The 16,869-nt window shown below is 42.4% G+C and overlaps 1 protein-coding gene across 6 annotated transcripts in view; it reads right to left on the reverse strand.

Annotated features, from left to right (window-relative positions):
* Positions 1-16,869, reverse strand: part of ELF1 (E74 like ETS transcription factor 1) — a 120,389-nt gene that overhangs the window by 27,419 nt on the left and 76,101 nt on the right. For 5 of the 6 annotated variants that reach the window (XM_090024769.1, XM_090024778.1, XM_090024804.1 and 2 more), the window contains exon 3: positions 8,017-8,191. In XM_090024769.1, coding sequence (XP_089880895.1) covers positions 8,017-8,191 — 175 coding nt within the window. Of the gene's footprint in view, positions 1-545; positions 646-7,720; positions 7,729-8,016; positions 8,192-16,869 lie in introns of all 6 variants that reach the window. The other variant, XM_090024812.1, reaches the window with a different exon arrangement.

Genomic DNA, 16,869 nt, shown 5'->3' on the forward strand with positions numbered 1-16,869 from the left:
ATAATAGTGTACAGAAAATGCATTACTGCAATTAAGGTCTTCATGGCAAAACAGATCAGTCCTTAAGTAAACACATTTGTTCATGAAGTTTATACAGAATAAACAACTTAGTAGCAAAAGAATTTAATGCTCTAAACAGAAGCTAAATTTTGATGCAATCACAACAGAATAGCACTACATTTTCATTCATATTTGAGGTAAGCTGGATAGATAAAGTGACTATTGTTACTTTACCATCATGAATGCAAAGTCTCTCAAGAGCCAAGCTAGGAGCAGCATTTAGCAGATCCCACAATATCACTTTAAGAATACTCACCCACCTTATTTTATGTTCCTTTCTTTGTGCCCTTCAGTGGCCAACCCTGACAGAAGGTTTCAGCGCTGCTGTGATTTTTCATCACACACTATGTTCCAATGTCAAATCTACTGACAAATCCCCCATCCACCCATTTCTTTTATAAAAGCACAAGCCATAATATATTGTTTTCCATATTTCACTTAGAAATAAGGCAAATGTAGATCTGACATATGACTTTTACACTTACTTATTCTTTTTTCATCCAACATAGGACCAGGGGAATCCATACTGAGAAGTGCCTCAGCAGCTTCAATAGTCTCCATTATTTCATCTCCATTATGATGCACCTGGGGAGGAAGAACCAGCACCATACCTACAGGCTGGAGAACTCCCTTCTCGTCAGTGCAGAGGCAGAAAAGGATCTTGGAGTCATCACTGATGCCAAGATGAACATGGGCCAGCAGTGCGGGGATGCAGTCAGGAAGGCCAGCCGCAACTTGTCATGCATCCACAGATGCATCTCGAGCAAGTCCAGGGAGGTGATACTCCCACTCTATGCGACACTGGTCAGGCTGCAGCTGGAGTACTGCGTCCAGTTCTGGGTGCCGCACTTCAAGAGGGATGTGGACAACATGGAGAGGGTCCAGAGGAGGGCCACTCGCATGATCGGGGGCAGCAGGGCAGGCCCTATGAGGAGAGGCTACGGGACCTGAACCTGTTCAGCCTCCACAAGAGAAGGCTGAGGGGGAATCTACTGGCCTGTTATAAACTAGTCAGGGGGGATCAGCAGGCATTGGGGGAGTCCCTGTTCCCCCGAGCACTGCCAGGAGTGACAAAAAAAAGCTGGCAGAGGGTAGATTCAGACTAGACATCAGGAGGCACTACTTCACTGTCAGGGTGGCTAGAATCTGGAACCAACTTCCAAGAGAAGTGGTGCAGGCTCCTACCCTGGGGGTCTTTAAGACAAGGCTTGAGAATCACCTTGCCGGGGTTGTTTGACCCCAGTACTCTTTCCTGCCATGACAGGGGGTTGGACCTGATGATCTGCTCAGGTCCCTTCCAACCCTACTAACTATGAAACTATGACAAGATGCTTCAACTGCAGGTAAGAGACAATATTTCATTTGTAACAAGCTGCAGCTTGGACCTAAGCTTTACAAGCTGCTTAATTTTATGCACTTTTGCCTAAAAGGTTATATTTAGCTGATATACACAATTTATAAGTGGAAATATTTATGGGATGGAAATGAAGGTTCAAAGCATCTTGATGAATAAAAGATACTTTTAAAAATAGCTTTTCCTAAACTGCGATCTAGTCTTCCCCACCTTTTCCTCTATCACTTTCACCCACTGATGGTATATGGAGTAAACAATCCTGTGGCTACAAGCCCCAGGGGAGAAAAAGTACTAGAAAACACAGTGTATTTTGGATCATGACCTTATAAAATGGCCAACCTCTGTCTCTTGTGAACAAAGGGAGTGAATTCCAAACTCAAGGCACTCACCAAAAATACTCTGTTCTCTACTCCCCTAAGTGTAGATGGACAGAAAGACAGCATGACATTTTATCTCATCACAACATCCACAAGAGGGCACATATATAATCCAAAAAATAACTCGTAAAACATTCAGATTCTTGGAAATTATAACTAGCAATAAGAATTGTGCACACCAGCAGTGGGCTGGGAATCAGTGCAACACAGAACGAAATATTCAGTGCCAGAAGATTTTGATAACCAATGGAATTTACTGAAGACTTCATCGTAGTTGTCGTATACACAGCTGTCAGTGATTTCAAGATTTCAATCTCAAACTTGAAAAAAAAATGGACTGAAGGTCAAAATATATATAAGAAATTACTCTAGCTTCCCCCATTGCTTGAAGTTCATTCTCACTGAGCCACTAAGTGTTCTGCTATAGAGAACTATCTTGGTCCACACTTGCAGGGAGATTTGGCAACCTGTAGCCCATGAGCCAAATCCAGCCCCACAAAGGGCTTGGATCCAGGCTGCATGTTACTAAGTGCTTACAGATCCCCAGCCATTTAATCCAATCCACATTTTGTTAAAGGTATGCAGATTGCCTCTGGCTGCTCCAGCCACCTGCTCCAGCCTTCCAGAGGGCTGCTCTTCCTTACCGCAACCTCTGGAGCAGCTGGAGGAGAATAATGACCCATGGTGCTGACTAGGTCTCAAGCTGCAGCCCCATATTAAAGGTTGCAGCTCTGTCCCCTCCAGGTGTGTTCCAGGTCTGACCCTCTTACAGACCTCGCCAAGGACAACACAGGCAAGTTTGTATAACCAGTCCTCAACCACACTGTTCAAACTAAGCAGGAATAGAATACATATATTCAGTCTAAAGCATACCCAAAAAGTACACTTGTGAAGCCTTCTTTAATATCTACTCCAAGTGTTGCAACTTACACTTGCGCTATATTCACTACAAAAAACGCACATTGGAAATGGTACCTTGAATAAGTAGTAATGGCTTTCTTTCTCCATGCACTATCATTTTGCCTTATTATTTAAGTAAAGCCCTATCAAGCCATACATTCATGGCAAACACTATTCAGCATTGCCTTTACTACCATGGTGTTTGTGGAATTGCACCCCTAGGGTCAGATTCCATTCCACACTGAAAAAATTATTAATCCAAAGGGTCAGTGGGTCTGCCTCCCCCTTACTGCTTTTTAGTGACTCCAGTTGAAGGATAAGATGGTGGTTGTTCCAAATGTAGATACATTAATGGATTTTCAGTGAAATACATTCTCACTTAGGTTTCTACGTCTATTTACATACCTAATAAGTGGAACAGAATATGACCTACTGTTATCACAAGTAGTAGCTTAGCATGACCCCTGCTCCATGGCTGTTGTCTTACTTATGGTAAGACAGTAACAGCTGAAATCAGAACCTATGATTCCCCTCACAATCTAAATCTCTATATAATATGATAAAATGAGCTTTATTTGGTGTAATTAAATACATTAAAACAAAAAACAAACCCTGAAATGCTGTATACAGCTGGGTTCCTAACACTGTGGCTGCTTGAGTGAGTAATTTCCACTTGTACTTAGATGCTTTTGCTGTCCACTAGTTACATTCATACAACCCCACACTTCCTACAGCATGCTCTGGTTGTCGACATTTGTGACAATCAGCTTCAAAGCGCAGACAATAAGGCCTGTTGTCTAAGCTGTGAAGGACTGTGCCAGTTACAGCTGTATTTAAATTCAGCCCTGATTCCACTACAGACAGAAACAGAGACCCGGAGACTCAAAATAACAGCAAAAGCAAGAAAAAAGGGAAGTCACAAAGTTAGAGCTACAGATTTAGTGACTTTTTTCAGAAGAAATTATTATAATTTGAACTCCAATCTAGTTGTTGCCTAGCACTCTAACCCAATTATAATTTAAGAACACTTAAAATTGGGGGATATAGCAAAATATTGCTTTAAAAACACACATTTTTCAAGAGACATTGTTCAGTCTGTGGGTACTATTACAACGTTGTGTAATCTACATACTCATGATGACTCAAGAGTTATTGCTCAATTCATGTAAGTTACTTTAATAGTGGGAGGGGGGTGAAGAGAATTGTATTTCAGCAGAAACACCCTCTCAAGATTACTTGGCATTCAAATTCAGCACTTGTAACTACTGTAAGTCACTCTTGTGGGTCCTAATGTACTCAGGCCTGTACAATTTAATTACTGGTACATAACAATTGAAAGTCTTTTTTCTATTTGTTCCTACTGGCACCTCCCCAATCAGAACATGCATTCATCTGTGTTACAACATTCTCTTTCATCCAAACACAGTACACTGTGGTTAACTAGCTATGGGATAATTTACTACTAAGGTTTGATTCACCATTGTTCCAATTTCCTGCCAGCTCCTCTCACACCCTATTATCAACTCCTGATAAACTATTGTTACTGGATAATTCACCATTAGAGTGACAAATTAACCTGAGTTTATTGCTATTTGGGGCTTTTTTTAAATAAACTGTTCTTAAATAAAAAGCACACTCCAATACAGGGGGTAGAGAAGGGGTATCAATAATTTGAGTAATCCAATTAGTTGCTCACTGTTAGGTACATTATTTATAATTACTGTTAAAAAAAAATAGCAAGGTATACAGTCTAACAAAACATTTTCTCTTAAAATTTATGCTACCTAAAATACTGCCCCACATTCTTCCCAGTAGAAAGAACATAGCCTGTTCAATACAGAATGTACCTCAAAGTCAAGCATGTTTTAAAGAAAAAAAGCAAACTTTTATTACTCCTCTTCTAATTATTATTTGCAGTCTCCTTAGATCAGCAGCTACTGACAATATAATCTACTGCAATTTCTCAGTGTAACATGCTTTTAATATACAAGGAAAGTAAAGGTGCACTTTATAGATTAACTAAATCAGAGTTGCATAAGCTTTCATGAGCCCAAGCTCATTTCCTCTGATGAGCTTTCAGGCTCATAAAAACTTATGCATCTCTGATTTAGCTAGTCCATAAAGTTCATCTCCACCCTGCATTCTGCCTGACTTCAGACTAACACTGCTGTATCTTTCTATGTTTTAACAGAGAATGAGAGCTATACTGTTAAATGAAGCATGTCTGTCACTAAAAATAATAAAAAAGATTTATAATTTGGATAAATGTAGTAACTGGAACAGTCACTGTAAAAATCACTTCTTTTATCTGGCAATTTCAAAAGGGTATCTTGCATCATGTTCAAAATTAGAATTGAAGTAATGGCTATGGTTTGTATTAAAAATAAATTCTTGCAGATTTCTCCAAGAAACTTAGGAGAAAGAGGGAGAAAGTGCTACTTTTTACATATAGCCCAAAGACTATATGTATCAGCATTCCTATGGTCATATGGAAATGACTGTGTATGCAGAGCCTTATAGACCACATGTATGCTCAGAGCAACAGGGGAAGGTAAAAAAGGAAAAAAATACAATACCTAGGATTCCCCTGTAGTGAAAAGAGAAATATCTTCTTAGGTGAGAATGTGTGCTTTGCATATAGGCAATAACCATACTAGGTAAGCACTGTAGTGAAGTTTGCACTTCACTACATACATATACATTAGATACGTGCATATACTAGATACATATGTCCCTTAATAAATACAAAAGGCAAGAATTTCATAGGGTGGTATCTTTTACTGGACCAACTGCATAGCTGGGACAGAGTTAGACACAGTGACCCGAAGAAGAACGCCTTACCTAACTGTACCCCAACTATGTAGTTGGTACCATAAAAGATACCACCTTAAGAAATCCCTGACTCTTGCAGAATTCCTGGACCATCACTAGCTACAATGGCACTCTAACATTCAAAAAATTGGTATTTTAATCCTGAATCCTAATAAGAGAGATTCTGTTAGTGCCCCCAGAGGCAGAGGAGCCACTATGCTTTCCATAGGGTGGCAGTTTAAATTGGATGAAAAAAATGGGAGAGTCCTTATCTTTATAGCATGAAATAACTGGGGGTGGTGCTCAGCTTGGGGTGGGGAAGGTGGTTAAGCAAGTTTTGACCACACATGCAGCACCATACCCAGTGCCATAGGCTGTATGCGACTCCATAGGCTCTGTGAAATCATGGGCTGCAAGCATGGCAGGTTTCCAGTCTCTGGGGATGTTGAGGAAGACCGCAGCACAGTACAAGCCTTGCGTGACCAGCAAATGACCACAAGGCTGCTGGTGGGAAAGGTTGGGCCAACCCATTAGCCCAAAAAAATTTGAAGCTAATTCAGGTTTATACCATTTCCACAGCTCAAAAGACTCTGGAATGAGGTGCTTTTAAGAAATGGAAATTATCAGCCATCCAATTACACATTAGAAATAACCAGGGATCCCGGTTTGCTCTGATTGTAAAAAATCCCCAATTTTTGGTTTAAAATAAGTAAACCAAAATCCACATTCTTCCATGATTAAAATGAAACACTACTATATATATATTTATATAGCGCGCGCGTTTGTGTGTGTATATACATATATGTATATAAGTAGATATATATCTAATATAGTTGATATATATCTATATCACTATCTATATTAGTGGTGTTTCATTTTAATCATGGAAAAATGTGGATTTTGGGTTACTTTTTTAAAACTAAAATGGGGGGATTTTATTTTATTTTTATCAGAGAAAACCAGGATCCCTGGAAATAACAAATACAAGCAGCATGGGATTTAAGTCAGCGTTCTAGTCAGTAGTTAGCAAACAGCCCAAAATTGACATGAGATCATGACAGAAATTACTGAAAAGCCTTGAGCTAGCACATCTGTAAAACTCTGTTTTGTTCATGGATAACTCACTAATGGAAAAAGGGGGCAAACTCTTCAAATAAAACTCCGCTGAGAATAATTCCTGCCAAGTGGGTTTTAGTTTTGTTTTTAAATATGGGCACACATCCAGTACAAAAAGTTGCATGGTAGGAGAATAAACTTCTGTCAGACATTTTAGCCAAGGTTATCACATGTGAAAGGACTCAAAATATTAAGAGCATGACTTTGAAAACTGTTCTGGTTGAGAGGTTAGACTTTCAGGCAATCTCACTACCATTCACCAACACTTGAGACTACATGTCTGTGACCTCCTCACTGGAAAAAAGCAAAACAAAAATAGATACTACTATCACCTAGATCAAAATTCTGGGAAGATGTCCACTCCCTGCAACGCTTTACACCTTCTGAAGGATCACTTTGCACCGTCTGTGTACTCAGTATCTGCCTGAAAGATCTGAGCTACCAATGATACTGCAAATAAGCCTTCCTCATCAGGGTCCTACATTTGTTTTCTCTTCTTCTCAGTCCCTCTTCACTAACAGAGTTTTATATAAACACCCATGTCATCAAACTAAGCCACTGTTAAATGTTGCAAATTATCTTTTGCATTTTTTACACTTACTTTTATAACTCTAACCATCATTCCTCCTATATATTTTAAAGCTATTAGTGCATCTTCAGGTAGTTAAAACAGTAAAACTACATCAAAAGTCTAGTTTACTTCTTGCTATAGATACCTGCTTTTATCAAAAAAGTTCTGAAAAGCCAGGTACCCACCCCTAAAGCCAGGTATCCACAAGAAAATATGAACAAATACCTTACAAAAATAAAAGTACAAAGTCTGAGAAACGTTTGAGTGGGGCCTTCTGGCACATATAGTGCATTAATTGTCCAATTTAGACTGTAAATTCATATGCAGGATATATATCATCATCTTCATAATGTATAGTACTAACAAGAAATTAGTAATAAAATAGCAATTCTCATTTATAAAAATATTTTCGGCTTGCTTTTTTCATGATTTTGGAAAAGGCAGGGTCATAACATTCAGCTGGGGGAGAAGTTTTTGCTACTTGTTTTTTCCAACAGCACCACAGTTTTGCTTACACTGGACATCTTCCACAGTTTCCACTGCTGTTCTAATAAAATATATTGCATTTTGTAAAAAAAATGCAAAGCACTAGGCACATACATCAAGTATACTGTAACAAGTCTACTTACCTTTATTGCCAGTACCTTAAGTTTTGTTTTAAAACAGACCTAGTAGTAAAGAACATGGTAAGAGATTCTATGCAGCCATTTACATTTCCCCTATAACTTATCTTTCATACTTGGCTCTGGCATAGGTCTGTTTCATTTTTGCTTTGTAAGGAAAAGTTCTTCATTGAAAGCCACTGCCACCTTGTTAAAGCAACGAACCTGTCAGAGTGATATCATCATCTTCTATGATTTGCTCTTCTGCAACGTCCAATGAACTTTCGGTAATCATGTCATTAGGTTCATCAACACAGGATAAGCCAGAGTAATTGTGTAGGAGGTCTGCACTAGGAACATGTTCCACAATGACAGCAGGGAAAATAGATGGATCACCAAGCTATGAAAAAATAAATAAAGAAAAAGATTTAAGCTACTCCCAAATGTTATGTCTGCCAATGTACAATACATCAGAGATAGCCAACCTGCAATACCTATGCCAAGTGGCATAGGCCGCAGGTCAGGAAGGGGGCAGGTATTACACCAGCAGACAGGACAGGAAGCAGAAAGCAGAGCAGCAGAATGAACAGGAAGAAAAAAAAATCAGTGGCAGATCAGGCAAGGAGCACAGGGCAGGAAACAGAAAGCAGAACAGTAGATCCGGCAGGGGAAGGGGATTAGAGTGACACTCCAAGAGTGTGCAGGGCTAATTTGTGCTATCCCTGCCAAAAACATTGACCATGAATGATCTACGGTGTTACTAAAAGCATTAGACAGCTAGGGCCAGTAACAGTAACAATCCACTAGTGTTTCAATCTGCAAAATGGAATAGCTGTAGACTAATCACTGAAGTTTCTGAAATGTTCACTTTGTTTTGAGCAAGAACATTTAATAGAGACATAATTGAAAATTGTTTAATGTAGCATCCTCACAACAGCATTTCACAGAGTAACTTTTCATAAAGAAAGCACAATTTAAAAATGAACCAGACAGAGGATTCAAAAACGTACCGTAGAGAATTCAAAAACGTACCGTAGGAAGTAACTCCACTACTCAGAGATGTAGCAGGGCATAAAAAATCATACAACCTGCTAGCTGTTTTTCAGCTCTAGTTCTTATGGTCCTATTAATTTGAAGCTGTGCTATCCTCTCCCCTCCTCAGTGTCGACCATCTATTATCAAACCCATCCTGCAAACTACTATTTTGTTTCAGATGCAGAAGAAATGAAGCAATTGGAAAATCAGCAGGAAGTCAAACTGATCAGCCATAATTAAAAGATGCATATTCTTTCAAAAGACAACTTCTTAACAGGAAGAGGTTTTCAGAAAAAAAAGTACCCCTTGCTACAAACAAGTGTTTTCCAAAACATTTTTTTAAAAGGTCACGTGCAGAAAGAGATTTACTATCTGACAGTAGCATAACATGTTACATATAACATATACCACATTAATTTCACAATCTATCAGGAAGACTATGCTTTTGTAAACAAAACAACGTGGGTGAATTTAGAGCGGAGATATACTTCTGAAGAGTACAACACCTAGATTTGCACAGCCCAATTTTTTAACCATGCTATAAAAAAATATCACAATTGTAAGCTGTTTTGAGCATTATTTATTTTACATAACCTGACCATTGGATACAATTCAATTGAAAGTAAAATATGCCTCAAGCTATTGGTTCAATACAAACCGATATTGGGGTGAAGTATCTCCCAGCAAAATGTTATGGGTGTAAGTACTGAAATGGCAAAGCGTGCTATTAAAAGTTTTGACAGGCAGTAATTATTATTTTAAGTTGCAAAGTATTTTCTAAAAATATGTTTTAACAACAGATGTGCATTTCATGGAATAAGGCACAGATTAAAAATAATTTAAAACAACCTCCCCACCCCAATATACTTAAATGAATTTCTACCATGAATTAGTAGCCCACTAAATACAAAAGCCAATTAACGGACTGTCAGCAAACAGGTTCTTCAGAACACAGCCTTCAAAGTAAAATGACAGCTTACCAAAGTAATACAAGTGACAGAAAAGCAGACCCATATAAGATCACTCTAGAAGTTCTGCTAATAGTAGGAAGGGAAGAGTAGAGCTAACTCCAAGAGACAAAGGGCACAAAAAGGCACAGCCTCACGAAAAATAAATTCAATAGAATGAGCCAGGTCCACCCTGTTTTAATAATGAACAGTGTGCAAGTGCTTTCATTTGAGTCATCTACTTTATTAACATTATGAAAAAGGGTAATCAAGCCATTTATCTATTTAAGAACAAACCGGCTATTTTCTTAATGGAACGATAAAACAAAGACAGTCATTTATTCATCAGAAATAGTCAAATGACTCTGCACTTCAAAAGCTAGATAGACATTAACCAGGACTCTATTCTTAAATTTCAGTTTATGCATCACTGTGGCTTTTCAAAGATTTGGCTGGTCACTTGGTGTTGGTTCCATTTCTATTCTAGCTGAGAATAACAGACCAGATACTGAGAGAAGATGAAATAGCAAGCAAAAAAACAAAACAAAAGGACAAAGCATTTAGGAAAGAGGAAAAAATCATATAAAGTCTCTGTATAACAAACTTCTTGATTTGCCACAGGGCTACTTGATCATAAACTGAAGGAGAATGATCTACGACAGACAGGCAATCTTGTTATTGCAATGTGGCCCAGCCTACTGAAATGTTTGAAAATCTGCAATCCAGCAAGTAGTCAGAGTAATTAATGTACTGGGCAAAAGTTTATAAGTAATGACACATAAAACACTACATTTAAAAATTCCTATTAAAGCTGCACAGAAAAAAACTCAAAAGCTATGACTATGCAAACTTAATTCAGCCCTTTAAGTGCATATAGGCAGTCCTCGGACTTATGACACAACTGGTTCCTGAAAACGGCATCTTAAGTGAAATGTTGCAACTCGGAACTGATTTTCCCCATAGGAAACAGTGTTATAAATGGGGGATTCGTTCCTGAACCAAGGCCCGATACCCTATTTTCACCAAAAATAACCCAGAATTTTGTACTCAGTCAATTACAGATAAGTAACATAGCTACATTAATATATATATTGTAAATAACAATCATATTGATTTGGAAGGACTTCTTTGAGATGACTTGTTGGACTTTTTGAAAGGCTCTTGGCTGGACTTTTTGAATGGCTCTTGGCTAGTGTCCTCTTAGGAGTCTTGGCTGCAGGTTTTTCTGGAGTCTTGTCTGCTTTCTTAAAGAAAGCGTGCAAGGAAGGTGTTCTCCAGGGAGATGGGTGACGCAGCAAACTCATTAGCTGGTGTGTTGCAGCGTCGGATCAAGCGTTGTAAAGTCAAAACTGACGTCAGAAAGTTGAAACAGGGTGTCAATTTATAAAACTTGTAAGAATTAAACGTTATAACTCGAAACATTGTAAGTTGAGGACTGCCCATATTCATTCTGATATGGTTTTAATTGCATATTCCCTCCAGCCCCATATGCCCTGTAGCTTCTTCAGAGAACAGAATGGACAATACTCACTTAAGTAAGTAGCAAACATTTTATTTCATGAAGTCTCTGCTGAGCATGTGCAAACTGTTTTCCACCCCCTCCATAGGCTCCCCAAAGGACTAGGGGTGCACCAATAAAGATTTTTTTGTCAGATACTGATCCGATAGCCGACACGCAGCCCAGTAGCCTGGAGACCAGCATCCAGTCGGTAAGTCTGTAGGGGGAAGAAGCATGAGGGGGGCAGATCGAGGCCCCCGTGGTGAGGGAGGGAGTGGGGTTGAGGCAGGGGCAGGTGCTGATCAGCTGAGGCAAGGCAGGGTGAGGGATAGATAGAGCCATGGGAGGCTCATCTGGGAGGCACAGGGAGGTGGGAAGCGGGGGGTGCAGCTCCTGGCTGCTGCACGCACCCTGAGGGAGGTATGGGGGCATGCGCCCCCAAGATTTGTACAAGGGGCAAGGGCAGGCTGCCTGCTGTGGGTTCAGGCACAGGGGCTGCACCAGCCTCTTCCCAGTGTCGGGGGCTGAACCAAGGCTATGCTCAGGGTGGATGAGGATAGGGCAGGTGGCGGCACTGGGAGGGGGGCTAGAGGAGGACTACGGCAAATTTTGGGGTGGCTCTAGCTCACTCCATAGTCCCCTTCCCAGCACCACAGCCACCCACCCCATACGCAGCCCTGGCCCAGACCCCCTGCTGGGAAGAGGCTGGCACAGCCCCTGGCCCAAAGCCCACAGCAGGCAGCCCACCCTTGCCCTACACACAAATCCAGGGAGCACATGCCCTAGATGCATCCCCCGGGGATATGCAGAGGGGCTGAAAGCTGCCCCTCTGTGCCCCCCCAGATGAGCTGCTTAAGGCTCCATCCCGTGCCCCACACCACGCCAGCTGGGCAATGCCTACCCCTGCCCCATTCCCTCCCTCACTGTGGGGACCTCCATCTGCTTCCCCACCACAAATCAGCCAGATGCTGCTCTCCATGCTGCCTGGCTATATTCCTGGCTTTGTACATGGTGTGGCTGCACGCGGCATGTATCAGTGACATTACTGCCTACACTGGCCAAAAAAAGCTGACTGTTGATAGTGTCTATTTTCCTTTTATCGGTGCCAATCCGATATGGACTGATATATGGGTGCACTTCTATACAGGACTGTACTTTATTTTGATGATTTTGCTAAGCCAGGGGTTGTCAACCAGGTACTCCTGGGGGTACTTGGAAAGGCCCTAGGGGGTACATGTGGGCAGGAGGGGATGAAGTGTCGCCACCCACCACCCCAGGAACACAGTTTACTGTAATCTATTCTGCAATACAGAACTTTATTTTGACAACACCTAAAGAATATTGTCCTGAAAACATATCAACATGGTAACTGTGACTGGGTATCCCAAACATGGGGGTTTCTGTAATGCAGACAAACAATGGTACAATAATTCTTAGCTCTGCCTCATATTCAAGTAACTGAGGCATTTAGTCACATACATGCTTTTAAGGAAGGAAAAAAGGTAAACATATTAAAGTAGGGCTGTCAAACGATTAAAAAAATCGATGGCAATTAGTTGCGTGATTTTAAAAAATTAGTCATTAGTAATTGAGATTTTAATCACACAGCTAAAAACTCAAAATTATGTGCACAAAAACCTCAAAATTATGCAAAATGATGCAGGTACTTTGTATGGTTGAGGGTGGGTATAGGGTATGTCCGTGGAGGGGAATTTGTGATGGTGCGGAAGGCTATGGGTATGTATGTGGGATTTAGAGCCCAGGGAGGGAGGTTGCTCACAGGGGGGCCTGAAGCCTGGGGAGGAAGGACCCCTGCATGCCCTGACAGGATGCCCAATCTGAGCCAGGTTCCTACTCAGATGCCCTTGGTCCAGGGTGTGCCCCCTACCTGAGCAGAGCCCGAGGCAGTGGGCTCACCCCAGCCTTGCCGCAGCAGCAGTGGCCTGGGACTGCCTAGGAGCTCTGGCCCAGACTGAGGATGCACAGGGACCCACAGGCTCAGAGGCAGCTTGTGCCAGAGCACCCAGGCAGTCCTGACCCACCCCAAGCCTGAGCCGTGGGGCCCGAGGGTGCCAGGTAGCCTTGCTGCGGCTCAGCACCACCTTCCCTGAACCCCAGTGCTGCCAACCTGGCTGCTCAGGGCCCTGGATAGGGGTTGTGGGTAGGTGCATGGGTGGGTGTGCCCCACTCCCTCACTTCCTGCTGCAGCTACCCCGTGCCCATGCCCAGGCTGCCCTATGGCAACTCTGCACCATCAACACTACCCCACGAGGTGGCCTGGAGATGGTAATAATGGCAGCAGGGCAGGGCAGCCGGAGCAGAGGCTCCAAAACCACGTGCACAATTAATATGTTAAAAAATTAATGCATTAATTGGTTCTTGCAGTAATTGCATGTTACCAATTATTAATTGACAGCCCTAATTAAAAGAATTGAGATGGAGGAATAAAAAGACAATTATTCATAGGAATACTAAGATACTGAAAGTGTAATTGATTTAATCTATCAAACTCTTAAGGGGAGAACAGAAGGAGAATATCACTAGAAGCTTTAATGGTATTTTATTTTCTAAACGATATTGACCTCTTTCAGGTTTGCATATTACTAAAGCATAAAGATTTTCTTTCTTGCAGTACTTAAGGGTAGGAAAGCCTATATTAAGTATACTGGAAATCAGTCACAGAAAATGCATATATAGTTTTAAGCTTTCATGAAAAAATGACATATTTCAAAAAAGTTCTTCGGTGTTAATGGCTAAGTATTTTCTTTGCACAGTGATTGCAGCCAGTTACAAATTTCACAAATAAAATCTCCTTTCAGAAGAACCTGTTATTAAAATATACTGACATGTAAGCCACAATGGAAAGGTCCAATTTTACCTCAACATTTCCATAACTTTCTCAACGATGTCAAGGAAAAAAATACATGGATCCTAAAAGAGTACAAGACTGCTGGTAGTTCAGTTGTTGTAAATCATACAAATGGCCTTGTACACATTAAGAATGTCAGAACTCAGATTTACTACATCCTCCTTTTATGCTTGCACACAGTGGGAATTATGGACAGAGGAAAAATAGTGTTCAGTTAAGGCCAATCTATTTTTCACGTAAAGTGTAATTATTCAACTCACATACTGAATTACATTCCTAAATTTAATACCAGACTTAACAAAACTTATGCTTTTCTAGGGGAAAAAAGCATTTCTAACGCACTAGCACAGGAGTGAGTGTGAGTTCACCAGACAGCACATAATGAAAAAAAAAAAGGAAAAAATCCAGGTTTTACCATAACCTGTAAATTAAATCAAAGTAACTATTCATATAAAAATAGTTTACAACTTTCTCCCATAGCCTACTTCACCGCCGCACACCCCACCCCACCCCAAAAAACAAAGATAAGATCCTGGTCCTACTGAAATCAATGGGATTTTTGCTACTGACATCTCCGGGACCAGGATTTCACATAACATACCTAGAATAAATACTATATAAATAAAGTAGTTGACTATAGTAGATTTCACAGCAGGCAGTGATGTGTACAGGGTTTCTTAATCCCTTCTACTTAGACAGTAATAAGGCAGCATTAGAAGGCTGCAATTTGATGTAGTCAGCTGAGGCAGGGAGACCTGCAGAAGGAAAAGCAACAAGAGGAAGCCAAAAGCTGTAGAGCTGGAGGGTAGCTAGCTACTTCAGAGCCAGCTGCAAGGCAACAGGGGAGTGCTCTAGACAAATAGAAAGGCAAACTGCAGCAGATGAGGGCTGGCTTTGAGGGAACACTGCTGCAACTGGTCAGAAGATCACATGATCAGAAGAGTTTGAGCCCTGGGAGATATAAAAAGCAGGGGTCCTGGTTTTCTGCTGCAAATTGTTTGATTTTTTTCTGTTCTGGTCCTGGTTTTCTGTTGCAAATTCTTTGATTTTTTTTTTTAAAGCCTGCAAATCCTCTGATAAAACCACCAAATCCACAATTAAAATGAAACAGCACTATATATATAGGTATCAATTGAACACAATGTTTTATTGATATATTTACAATTTTTAAGCAATTTGGAAGCCTACCAGTGCCCCAATCACTATAATAAAATACATTCTAAATACCTATAAATTTTGGTATTTGATTTAGGGTTTTTTTTATCGTGGTCCCAAGCATCAGAGCTCCCATTGCCCCCTTCACTCAACAGGACTCAGGTCCAGACCCCTCACTCCCAAGCCACAGCCCCCTGGCCCTGGTGACCCTTGCCCCCCCACCACCCCAGCCCTGCTGGAGGGGGCTTCTAGCTGTCAGGGCTACAGGGCCAGGGACCCAGGTCTGCAGCCTCCCACAGCAGCACAGGAGATGGCAGCTGCTGCGGCCCAAGCAGGGAGCAGAGCACAAGTCCAGCAACCCCTCCACCACAGGTGGCAGGACCAAAGCAGAGCCATAGGGGGGAGGGGAGGGCGGGTGCAGGCTGCCCTCCCCCTGGGGCCTCTGTGCTCAGCGGGTGGGATCTGGTGCAGCAAAGCAGAGTGAAGACAGGTGGGGAAGCTCCTTGCTGCTACATACCCTGCACTGCCCTGGCGAGGTGCCCCCTGGACCCCAGCAGTAGCGAGGGGTCCAACCCTGCCACCCCCACTGCTGCTGGGAGGCAGGGGGCACTTTGCCAGGGCAGCATGGAGCTTGCAGCAGCAAGGAGCTTTGCCTCATGGCCCTGCCACCCACTGGGCCACAGAGGAGGAAGGCAGCAGGGAGGGGATTCCCAAGCCCGCAGTGGCCAGCCCCCAACCCACCCCTGCCTCATGCACAGAGCTAAGGGGCATGTGTGTCCCCCGTTCCCCCATGAATGTGTGCAGTGGTGAGGAGCCAGCCCCTCCCCTCCCAGACAAGTTGTCTGCAACCCCATCCCACTCCCCACCCGGGCCCTGCGACTGTGCATTCCAGCCCAGGCCCCCAGCCCCATGCACCGCCCAACTGGGCAGCAGCACCAACCCCAGCCCTGCCCAACTCCCTCCCTCACTATGGGGGCCTGAATCCCCTCCTCCCCGCAAAAAACTTGGAGCTGCTGTCTGGTGGCCACATGTTCATCTACATGCACATGGCATCTCCTGCCTCACCGCTCTCCTCTTGCTCTCCCAGCCCCTTGTATACTGGAACTCTGCCAGCCTGCAGAGAGCTCTTTGCAAAAACTGAAAATCCATGCGTTTCTCCATTAAAATGAGAAATCTGCATGTTGGGAGCTGAAGGCAGGCAGAGCCAGGACCCGGCACTCAGAGCCTAAAGCCACTGTTGCAGGCTGTTAAAAAGATTTTGGGAAGTGGCAACAAAGCTGGTGGAGGATGCAGGTGAGGTTCCCTGAAAGGCATTCAACACTGTCAGGACTGAGGCCAGGACGGAGCTCTTCAAGAGTCTCGGGTCCAGTGGGTACTGTAGGGAAAAGTTAAGTAGTTCTCAGGCAGTGAGTAAGCAACCATGCAAAGGGCCAGGGCAGCCTAGTACCAAAGAGGACAGGGCCAAGTGGTCCAAACAGACTGACACCAACAGGGAGAAGCCAACAGGCTATGTGAGGGATGACGAAGTGAAATCTCCAAGGCATGGGCGTGTCTTAAGGTGGCAGCCGGAGAGC

Source organism: Crocodylus siamensis, chromosome 1 (genome assembly GCF_052110815.1).
Source record: "Crocodylus siamensis isolate JL-2025a chromosome 1, ASM5211081v1, whole genome shotgun sequence".
NCBI classification, from domain to species: domain Eukaryota; kingdom Metazoa; phylum Chordata; order Crocodylia; family Crocodylidae; genus Crocodylus; species Crocodylus siamensis.